The sequence below is a fragment of the Setaria viridis genome, chromosome 4 (genome assembly GCF_005286985.2).
Source record: "Setaria viridis chromosome 4, Setaria_viridis_v4.0, whole genome shotgun sequence".
NCBI classification, from domain to species: domain Eukaryota; kingdom Viridiplantae; phylum Streptophyta; class Magnoliopsida; order Poales; family Poaceae; genus Setaria; species Setaria viridis.
The window spans coordinates 11,326,245-11,337,531 of NC_048266.2; the positions used below are offsets into that span (position 1 = coordinate 11,326,245).

General features: G+C 45.8%; 1 protein-coding gene across 2 annotated transcripts; it reads left to right on the plus strand.

The window, feature by feature from the left end:
• Positions 1-4,824: 4,824 nt before the first annotated feature.
• On the plus strand, positions 4,825-10,333 carry LOC117852928 (ubiquitin receptor RAD23d). Of its 2 annotated transcripts, none has more exons than XM_034735235.2 (12): positions 4,825-5,044; positions 5,499-5,657; positions 6,461-6,520; positions 7,110-7,192; positions 7,271-7,342; positions 7,774-7,951; positions 8,262-8,426; positions 8,817-8,900; positions 8,983-9,030; positions 9,137-9,249; positions 9,326-9,404; positions 10,020-10,333. In XM_034735235.2, exons 1-12 carry the CDS (start codon positions 4,979-4,981, stop codon positions 10,143-10,145), a joined length of 1,233 nt encoding a protein of 410 aa, XP_034591126.1. In that variant the 5' UTR covers positions 4,825-4,978; the 3' UTR covers positions 10,146-10,333. The 2 variants fall into 2 exon arrangements, with proteins under 2 accessions (XP_034591126.1, XP_034591127.1); XM_034735236.2 differs by having other exon boundaries at positions 7,777-7,951.
• The last annotated feature ends 954 nt before the right edge of the window (positions 10,334-11,287 follow it).

Below are 11,287 nucleotides of genomic sequence, written 5' to 3' on the forward strand. Positions count from 1 at the left end.
ACACTAATTACAACACCTTGGTAAGTCTTGGTGAGGGAATGATTACGAAAGGAAGCTTGAACTCCACACACTTGAGTTGCATTGCCTAGCAAGGCAAACTCTAAGTGTGGGGGAGGTATTTGAGTATCTCAAGTAAGTTCCTTTTATGCCAAATCTTATCTTGGTTTGGAGATGGTGTTGGTTCTTGCATCTTGCCCCACTAAAAAAACAATAAAAAAAGAGGAGTTACCACGACGGCAATTCCGAGTTCTTCATCACCCAAACGCCATGGTAAGTACCTACAGGTATGTCCTGCGTTTGACTTTAAACAAAGCCCTTCCGGGAGGCAGCCCGAAGTTCGCCAATCTTATACTCATGTTGATCCCTCTTTGAATATAGCTTGGTCATGCTTTCATGTTTCCTTTTTCTATGCTCAGAATGCTATGGTTTGAATGTATGTTCCTTGGCGTGCATTCATAGGCCTTTTAAATTAAGCATGGTGTTTAGGTTAAAATGCCTTCTTCAATTAAACTAGACATGGTGTTGAGTTTGATTGATGAACCTTAGAGTTAATGCTTTAATAGATCTTGGTTGTATATGTGGACTAATCCCTGCAGGAAATCTTCAAATCTGAACGAGTAAGTCGTTGAGCTTGATTTAAATGGAAAGGTAGACCAAGGCATCGGATTCATGTTCCACAACATACAAAGGAGGTACATATCATCCTTCAAGGATCCACCGTAAGTATATCCTCTTTTGCTCATGTTGATGCAATTTGAATTTAGCCTGGTTTAAGTTAGGTCTCATGGTGAAAATAAAATTAAAAAAATATCAAAAATAGATTGAGTTCAAATAAAGAAAAGGCTCCCTGGTTCTCAAACCAGCAGAGTCCCTCTTTTGTTTCCATCTTTTTATTTGAATAAAGCACCAAGTACGAGCACAAGTGTGGGGGGAGATCTCTCAAGCTCATCAATACACACACACTCGAGATCTCCCACAAAGGTGTCGCACAACATCAACTGCGCCAACATGACAAAGGACAAGACGAGGGCACCAGAGTGAGTCGGCCGCCCCCATGGTTTGGCTGAATTACCACTTCTCCACCTCGATCCCCATCTTCTTCAAAAGTGATGGTATGTGCACTCCACCTCTCTGCTCCCTTGTTCATGAGTTTAAATGAATCTCATTTATTATCATTAAAAATTAAAATCAGAATTAAAATGAACCTTGTCTAAAAACATGTTCCTTATGGTTGGCATACATGTTCTATATTCCTTGCTTGCATCTGTTTGCATGTGAACCTATATCTTTAGAAAAGCATGCTACCTAGGTTGTTGATGTTTGAGATATGGCATGATGAAATGAATGTTACTCTATTCTGTCTAAAGTACTTAGGAAATTTATCTTGAAAAACAATGCCTAGCTAGCTCCTCAATGATATGCCTATGTCCTACCAAAGCCATATGAACATATTGAAAATCCCATACACATGTGCTGCTTGCTATCATGTTGAGCTTTGCCAAATTATTGTGACCCTTGTTGAATATGCTTCATACTTTCACGATCAAGATCATGTGCACTCCACTTCCACATACTAGAGCTCTACACTGGAAGCTAGTAACATCCCATCCATCCATCCACAAAATAAAGCTCCACATGTGTTGTGACCTCTCTCTCCCCAAAAGTATCCTTGCAGAGAGATATGGGCTATGCAAAAAGAAAAAAAAAAGGCATGCTCGAAACATGATGGAAAAAAAAGAAGAAACGAAAAAAAAGAGAGAAAAAGAAAAAGAGAAAAAGATAGTCCATGTCCAAAAGAAAGAGAAAAAGAGAGATGGAATCATACAAAAGGAGCCATACACCTATCCACCATATTCCATCCACACACTTGCACATCTTCATCAGATTGTATAACTTGTATTCTATTTGGATCCGGTCTTTGGCTTCATATGCCTCATCTTTATCCCTACCTTGAGCCCCACATAAGCCTTATTAGAAGTAGGGTGAAGAAAGGCAAGTGAATGCCTTGGTGAGGAACATACACATTGAGCGATCTGAGAGAATTATTTGAGGAGTTAGCTAAGGTTTCTTTTGAAAAAAACATCGTCAAAAACCCAAGTTACCAAGACAAAAAGAGTGGAGGGGATTTGAGTCAAAACCGTTCTAGCCATCAACCACCCAAGGTAACATGACAAACACTTCAAAAAGTTCACAAGTACAGGTATAGCTTGGAATATCTTATATGTTTGCTCCTTACCATAAGTAGATACGTTCCACCTTAGACTTTGCCCTTCACTCGAGGACGAGTAAAGGCTAAGTGTGGGGGTGTTGTTGACGGCTCTTAAATACCAATTCTAGGCCGTCAACTTCTGCATAAACGTCGAAAAGATGAGCATCAACCTAGTGGTCTAACCATTTTCCACACGTGTTGGTGAATAATTATATGCAGGTCACTTATCCTTAAAAAGGAGGAGGAAATACACCCAAGTGGCAAAGAAACACAACTTCAGCCAATCAGGGAAGAGCACACGGATCTATGGGCCCACCAGAGGGGGTAAACCGCCTTAATTTGGCACGTGCACCTAGGACCGACTCGAGGACCCATCAGGCAACGTCCCAAACGAAAGGCGGCACGAGAGGCTAACCAATGCTAGCTTCCCTCATGCTCAGCTTCCATGTGGCGACCCAGTGACTTAATTAAAAAACGCACGACATATTCACTTAGGGCCTGTTTGTTTCCACCCTCCTAAAGTTTTAGCTCCTAAAAGTTTTTAGGCACCTCCTAAAAGTATGTTTGGTTCCACCTCCTAAAAGTGATTAAAGACAATTAATGAAGTGTAAAATACCCAAGATGCCCTTCCCCCATGCCCCTGCATGCCCCTCCGCCGGCCCCGCACCGCCCCTCCGCCGGCGCTTGGCTTGCCCGTCGCCGGCGCCGCACCGCCCGCCGTCGGCCCCGCACCGCCCCTCTGCCGGCGCTAGGCTCGTCTGTTGCCGGCCCTGCACCGCCGCTCCGCCGGCCCCGCACCGCCCCTCCGCCGGCGCTTGGCTCGCCCGTCGCCGGCGCCGCACCGCCCCTCTGCCGGCGCTAGGCTCGTCTGTTGCCGGCCCTGCACCGCCGCTCCGCCGGCCCCGCACCGCCCCTCCGCCGGCGCTTGGCTCGCCCGTCGCCGGCCCCGCACCGCCCCTCCGCCGGCGCTTGGCTCGCCCGTCGCCGGCGCCGCACCGCCCCTCCGCCGGCGCTTGGTACGCCCGCCGGCGCCGCCCCCCCTTCAATCCTAGCCGCCGCACCCCTCCCCTCCTCTTCTTCCCCGGCACCGCCGCCCCCCTCTCGTTCCTCTCTTGCCCGGATCCGGCGGGGGAGCGCCTAGCCGGCCCGTGCGGCGGCGCAAGGGAGCGGGAGCGGCGGGGGTAGGGGTGCCGTGCGGCGGCGGCGGGCGGTGGGAAGGACGCTGCCGACGGGGGCTGAGCGGGAAGGACGCCAGTGGCGGGTGGAATGCGGGGGCCTAGGCGGGAGGGAGGGAGAGAGAGAGGGGGGGACAATAAATGAGGGCAATGGGGGTCCAGGATGGGCTTTAGGAGGTTTTTGGAGGGGTGGAGCTCCTAAAGAAATTGAAGCCTCCTAAAAGTTTTTAGTCACTTTTAGTCATAGTGTTTGGCTCTTTAATCACTTTTTAGTCACTTTTTAGGAGCTGAAACAAACAGGCCCTTAACCAGCGGCTACAGGTGACTAGAGCCCCGTGGTACCTTTCGATTGGCGAACTCCATCACAGTGTCAACATCTACTACACCTCTTCGATTGCTTGTAGGGTGGCCGATCGCATCTACCGTGAACCATCGGCGGCCTTCCAACGTTCCGCTTGTTTCACTCGCCACACAATGACACAATCTTCTCCTCGTCCGTTCCGGCGCTCAGCCTGCCGCGGCTCGCCGGCTACCGGCGTCCGGCGGATTCCAGGGTTAGGCCGTGCTTTCGAGCAGACGCGGCCCCTGCCTATCCGAAAAGCCCCAAAAGGCAGCTTCGTTTTCCGTATCGCCCCTTTCAGCCTTCACCGTACAGTGTGCACGTCCACACCGAAACACAATAGCCAATAGGCACCGACCCGCGCGTGGGACCCGCGTGCAGCGGCTCGCGGCGCAGCTGCCCGTCTCCATCTCTGGCCTCTCTCGCGTGCGTGACCGCGTACCGCACCTACTCGTGCAGTCGTGCCCAGAATCTACCTCCGCCCGTCAGACACACACGCACGGTGGCGAAAAGGAAACACAAAAAATACCACCGTCATCATCGGCGCGCACTGTGACGCCGTCGTCAGTGAAAAAGCCGTGCGGCCCAGATTTTACCTCCTCGCGCTTTCTACAAAGGGATCGGTCACGGATCCATCGCCCTTTCCTTGCTTCATTCTTGTTCTCCAAACCAAAGCCAAAGCCAACCAGCGCCGGCAATCTTTTTCCCACCCGCACCCACCCATCCGTTCCGTTCCCTACTCCCTTCCCCTTCCCCCGCTGCGAAGTATCTCCCGGGATCCCGTACGCCTACCCACTCTGTGCCCCCGCTCCCTCTGCCAGCGCACAGCTCACACAGCCACACCCACGCGGGCCGCGGGTCTCCAGTCGCTGCCCGCCACGTGTCCATCTGGGTCCCGGCGCACACGCCGCGACGGCGCAGGCGGATCCGCCCACCGCCTCGCCCGTCTCCCGGTCCACCACACGCGCCTTCCCACTGGCTCCCGGGGTCCACCTGTCGTGGCCCCACGGGACAGCGAGAGTGTCTAGGTGTCGGTCTCCCAGAGCCTTGCGCGGATATCTCTCTCTCCTCCTCTACCCTGCGGATTTTTTTTCTCGCCTATAATTTCGCTTCCTTCCACCCCCCGTGCGCTCTCGTCGTCTTCGCGAGGTCGAACCCCAACGCGAGGCAGCGAAACCCATCCCCCCTCGAAAGCAGAGTCGGCCAGTGCGAGGAGAGAGAGAATAGCGAGGGTGTGAGGCGGCGGAGGGCGAGATGAAGCTCAACGTCAAGACCCTGAAGGGCACCAGCTTCGAGATCGAGGCGAGCCCCGAGGAGTCGGTACGGACCCCCTTCCCTACTCACTCAAATCCGAGCGATTCCGTGCAATTCTCGCCCGTTTCGCCCGATTCGGGGGCGGTCCGATGCGATTTCGCGGTGGTCCGGTGCGGGGATTGCACCCTCGGCTGGTCGGGCCGCGGGGGGCGTTGATCTGAATCTAGGGTTTTTGTTTGGGGCCGTCCAGCCCAGCGGGCGATTGGGGTCGGTTGCCTTCTCGCGCTCTGGATTTCGAGTGTACGCTTCACATGGGATGCAGTTTAGGGTTTGTTGTGGGTGGGGGTTCGGTCGTGGTCCGTCGTGGGGTGTGTGTCCTTTGTAACTTCTGCAGTAGATAGTAATGCGGCGCGGCTGCTGCGCGGGATGGGTGATTCACCATGCCCCGGTGCTTGATTTGTGTTGCTTGGCTTCGTCTCTAGTCCTGCAGCCTACTCACTGCTCTGAGCTACTTCTGCAGGTTGCTGAGGTGAAGAAGATCATCGAGACCACCCAGGGTGAGGTCTACCCCGCGGACCAGCAGATGCTCATATACCAAGGGAAAATTCTCAAGGATGACACCACTTTGGAAAGCAACAAAGTGGCTGAGAACAGCTTCCTCGTTATAATGCTGTCCAAGGTATTTGACGCTATGGTTTGTTTTGTTGCAATGGATTGTGCAGTCAATAATTTAGTAATTCACTGGAAACTGATACTGGTTTGCTTGTAAATTATGCCTCATTCGAATTGAATATTATGGGTTGGTTCTGTTAGGCTTGCTTTCCTGTCCTATTTGACTTCCCCTGTTATTTGTACATGGTGCTGGTAAAGTAGTAAATATATTTGTTCACTGACGGTGCTCTAAGTTATAGTATTAGGTAACCAGGTGTCTTATTTACTGCTATTTGTTGCTATAGATGGTGCCATCATTCATTGCCATTGTAACGGATTTTTTTATGTTTCCATGTAAATTGTGCCATGTGTGAATGCTTTGCATGATTCTGTAGATCCATATTATTTGTATTCCACAGAAATGAAAAGTCAGATTCAACATAGGCAGATTTGAATTTCACCTCTAGCCTTTTCCAGTTTCTTCATATTAAATCTGCAATAACTTGTGATCACTAATATGTGAAATAGACAAGTTATGGACTGCATTTCAAATAAAATGCACCTCTAATTGCCTGAGCGATGAATTCATCATGCTTTCAAGGCAATAGCAACAACAGAAAGATCAAACGTTTCATAGTGTTGTGGATTTTATGTGCAGATGGATCATTGATTTTCATATTATTGGACAATTTCCATATCCTATTGTTAAACATTTTCCATTTCACAACTATAATAATTAGAATTGGCTCTGATTTATTGTATGAAGCTGCTATTAGCTTGTAATCTCTAATGTTCTATTCTAATCTCACATGCGTAACATGTAACTTTTAGGCTAAGGCGTCGTCAAGTGGAGCTTCTACCGCTGCTGCTGCAAAAGCCCCTGCAACACCAGTGAGTATTTATTTGATTCTGTTTCTGTTACTGTAGATTTCATTCTGTTAGTGTTCTTCAAGGTTTCAGTCAAGAAATTCTTGGGCTGATGTATGTTAACAGTCCATATCTGATTGTCTTTATCATTCCGTGGGAACATAAATAACAAATGTCACTGCTGTAATTTGCTTATTTTTTATTTACAGCTTGTCCCTTTTCCTGCATAATTCCACCCTTTGTTTTTCTGCCCTCATTTTCACCAAACACATGCAAATCATGTGATGCCATATCAGTAGTGCTCCATGTCACAGCCCTGTTTGTTTGTATTGGCACTTTGGGGTGATGAATTAGCAGTGACTTTTGTCATTTCAGTCACTGAGTTTACACAAAGTCCCAAGAAAATTGGGAGCAATTATAAAATTTGAATCCTTTGGCTACTTCTGTCTGAGAATTATTGCATATGTTTGCTATCCATATAAGCCTTTTTTACATACAAAAGGACATAAATACATACTATTTAACTTATATGTGAAATATGTTATTGTATTTGTTTTCTATAACATTTTTACAGAAATGTTTCTGATGTTCTGATGTGTTAATTCTGCAATAGGCCCAACCTGCTGCGCCTGCAGTCCCTGTTGCTTCAGTTGCAAGATCAACACCTCCACAAGCACCTGTTGCTCAAGCAGAAACGTGAGCCATCTCTCCCTGTCTCCCATCAACCTTTTGTGGTAGGGCTTCTCTTATGTTAATTGTTACTGTCTTTCACAGGGCGCCTCCAACTGCACAGCCTTCACCTGCAGCTGCTGCTGCTACTACTCCAGCTGCTACAGTTGCTGCATCGTAAGCCCCACTTAGAACCTTTATAGTCACTGTTTAGAAGCTGTCCAAGCATCTCTTTCAATTTTTTAGTAAGAACAGGCTTTTATAACTAAACTACAATTCTATGAGCGCATATGCTATGGTCATTTTTGTTTACTTTTACATATTTTAGTTGTGTAAAAATCTTTTAAGTCCTGGTGTTGTGGATGGTATATTTAAATTGGACGCTAAGTAGAAACTAAATAAAATGTGTTTATATATATGTATATAAGCTATTTATTCAGCCTCAGTTCATCAATATTACTTCATACAGGATGGCTCATACTTGTGTCACTGAGTTTTATTCTCTTGTTCATAGATTAGAAAAATGAACCTTAAAGGTTTTCTTCATTCCTGTAATTCTCTGCTAGTATATTAAACTAATCCTACTCTTTCATGCGGATGTTGTACAGCAGTGATGCTGATGTGTACAGTCAGGCAGCTTCAAACCTTGTCTCTGGCAACAATCTAGAACAGACTATCCAACAGATTCTTGACATGGGTGGTGGTACTTGGGAACGTGATACTGTTATCCGTGCTCTTCGTGCTGCGTATAATAACCCTGAGAGGGCAATAGACTACCTGTATTCTGTAAGTTCCGTGTTAGCAAATTATTCAATGCATAACTTTCATACCCTGCCAATGATGTGCTCAATTGATTTTTTATCTTTATAAAGGATATTGAATGTTTGTCTTTGCAATACTTTTCTGGTTGCCTTGAGGAAAGATCATTTTGTTCTTTATAACCTCCCAAACAAAAACCTCTGCATGTGATGGCATTATGTCATTAGTGAAAGGAAAATGTACATAATATGTTAAGGTTCTTCAGCTTTTATTATTACTGGTGCAAAGGATTGCATTCAAATTGACACTGAAGCTACATATTGTTTGCCATTGGTAGGGAATTCCTGAGAATGTTGAGGCCCCGCCTGTTGCTCGAGCACCTGCATCTGGCCAACAAACAAATCCGCAAGCTCCACCTGCTCAGCCTGCAGTTGCACCACCAGTGCAGCCATCCGCTGCCTCTGCAGGGCCTAATGCAAATCCTCTAAACCTTTTTCCTCAGGTATGTGCTGTCAATGTACCTTGACATTTTTTATTAGTTTGGCATGGGATCTAGTATTTGAAGCTTTTACGATTATGTGAATATTGACTTTAGAAGCTATTCACTGTACCTATGTAATCTATGTTCATGCTAATCAATTGCCATCATGAGAAATGTCAGCTTGATGTTCATTTAGCCATATGATATTGCATCTATTATCTAGCTGTTACGCATGCCAGCAAATGCATGTATGATCAATGTTGTGTCCATTTCTCTCGGTGCAAAATGCAACTTATCCTTACAAAATGCATAAGCTACATGCCCCCCTTTTCCATGTCTGTCCTGAAAGCAATGTTCTCTTTCTATAATGTGATTTCTTTTGCCTGTTCTAATGCTAAATTCCTGAAAAAGGGTGTTCCAAGTGGTGGTGCGAATCCAGCTGCTGGTGCCGGTGCAGGAGCTGGTGCCCTTGATGCCTTGCGACAGCTTCCACAGGTAGTAGCTCCACAGCTTCTTACAGAAAAACAAGTCATTGATGCCCTGCAATGTGCTAACTGTTATTATATTTCCTTTTCAGTTTCAGGCACTGCTTCAATTGGTCCAGGCTAATCCTCAAATCTTACAGGTGCTTTTTCAAGTTTATTACATAATAATTTTTTGTTCTCCTTTTATGTTTGATAATCTTTCATGCGGCACGTGGTTAATGATTGTACAATTCTTTTGATTAACAGCCAATGCTTCAAGAGCTAGGCAAACAAAACCCACAAATCCTACGGTTGATCCAGGAAAATCAAGCTGAGTTTCTCCGCTTGGTGAATGAAAGTCCTGAGGGTGGCGCTGGAGGGTAAGTAATACCACATAATTTTTGAATTACCATGATAACTACATAGCAATATTTACATTATGCTCTGGTGGACCAGAAACATACTAGGTCAACTAGCAGCAGCAATGCCACAAGCGGTGCAAGTTACTCCGGAGGAACGGGAGGCTATCCAGCGGGTAAGATAGTTTTGCTCAAGTAATTGTGCCTTCATAATTATAAATATTCAGTTCTTTTGTTCGAATATAAGTTGAACAGACTAGGTAAGAGTGCAACTGAGGAAATCATGAACCATGTCACTATTACATAAGCGCACGCTTATGCACACTGGTGGTAGGCACTATCCAGAATGCACTAATCAAATTCATGTGGCAATCCCAAGTTCTAGTTGTAGCAATTTTTAAATTATTAAGATTTTGTATGCGAAATCCAGTAATTAGCATGCTTAGACATAGTTTGCTGTGTTTCTATGACATACTTTTGGAGGTGAGTGGGGATATGGATAGTGCACGCCAATATGTATAGTTGTATAGAAACTGATGTCCAACTAATTATATCGATATAGGGAAAGGGCAATTGCTGTGGTACTTGCATATCTGTTCGGACTACATACACTTTTTGCTACATGCTCTGCTTCTGGCTCTGAACACAGTACTCGGTGTATTGCTTGTTACGATGACCAGAATTTCCATTCAGAATCTTTATTGTGATCACATTGTGCACCAATCATAACATTGATTAATAGAATCATGTTCTATTTTCTTGCCTACTTACATTTATGTATTCTTGGACAGCTCGAGGGAATGGGGTTCAATCGTGAGCTTGTGCTGGAGGTCTTCTTTGCGTGTAACAAGGACGAGGAGCTCGCTGCTAACTACCTCCTGGATCATGGCCATGAGTTTGATGAGCAGCAGCAATAGATGCTAGATTGGTGATATCAGGGGTGGGAGTTGGGGAACTAAGGCAGAAGCAGAGCAGCTCAGTGTCGTTCTTGTGCCTTCTGACAGTTGAGAAATACCTGGTCGTCTGTGCAATGCTGCTGACTATCTTTTATTTCCATATGTGTTGGGAATGCTTTTTAAGTACATATTAATTCATATTAGTGTTACACCGTGTTGTGTGGCGCATCTTGTTCTTTGAGATGGAAACGAGATTGGTTTGGTTCTCCCGATGTCATGCAGTCGTCCTGTTGTGCAAAGGGTGTGCGCTCAGCTAGAATGCTGTTGCGTACTCGTCCTGTTGTGCAAAGGGAGCGCGCTCAGCTAGAATGCTGTTGCGTACTCCCTCCGTTCTAAATTAATTCATTTTGATTTTTCTAAATACATAACTTTTGCATTGTATCTGCACATCTAGATCCACAGCAAAAGTTATGAATTTAGAAAAATTAAAATGAACAGTAATTTGGGATGGAGTATTAGTAATCAGGTGCAGTTAAGAATGCGGATTCGGCTGGTTTATTGTTTCGATGGTTTACTTGGCCATATTTCAGATTCGGTGGTTTTTTTTACAACGATTTGGTCTGTGATGTTGGCCTGTGATAGTAACAGTGGTGCTAGGTGACGCTTGCCATTAGAAAAAAAAAATAGATCAACATAGGAGAACGTGGGTGGTTAGCGGCACGACCATACCTCCTACCCAAAAGCTCACTTCCTGCAGGGTTGCCATTAGACCTGCAGTTCCATACCATGGTTTGTGGCAGCAGGTACAACGTTTGCCATAGGCGAATATTACGGGACTTCGGGAGAAACTTTGCACAGCCTATCGATAACTTCACTTTGTTCTAGTCACTGTCTATAACATAAGAGCAATGCTAATAATTTAGCCAGCTGCTGGCTATATGACTTTGCTATAATATTTAAACCAATCTAATACCTTGTTATTCTTTACTTTCTCATTCTCTACTGAATTTATTGAAATCCGTATTGCAGCACGCTCTCAGCTCACCAGAAATCTGATGCAACAAGCCCGCCCATATCATCTTGGTATACTTGTTCTTAAATCTTAGGTAGAGCTCCAGCTCTGAAAAAATAGCTCCAAATCCATAGATCCAGCTAGCTCCGCC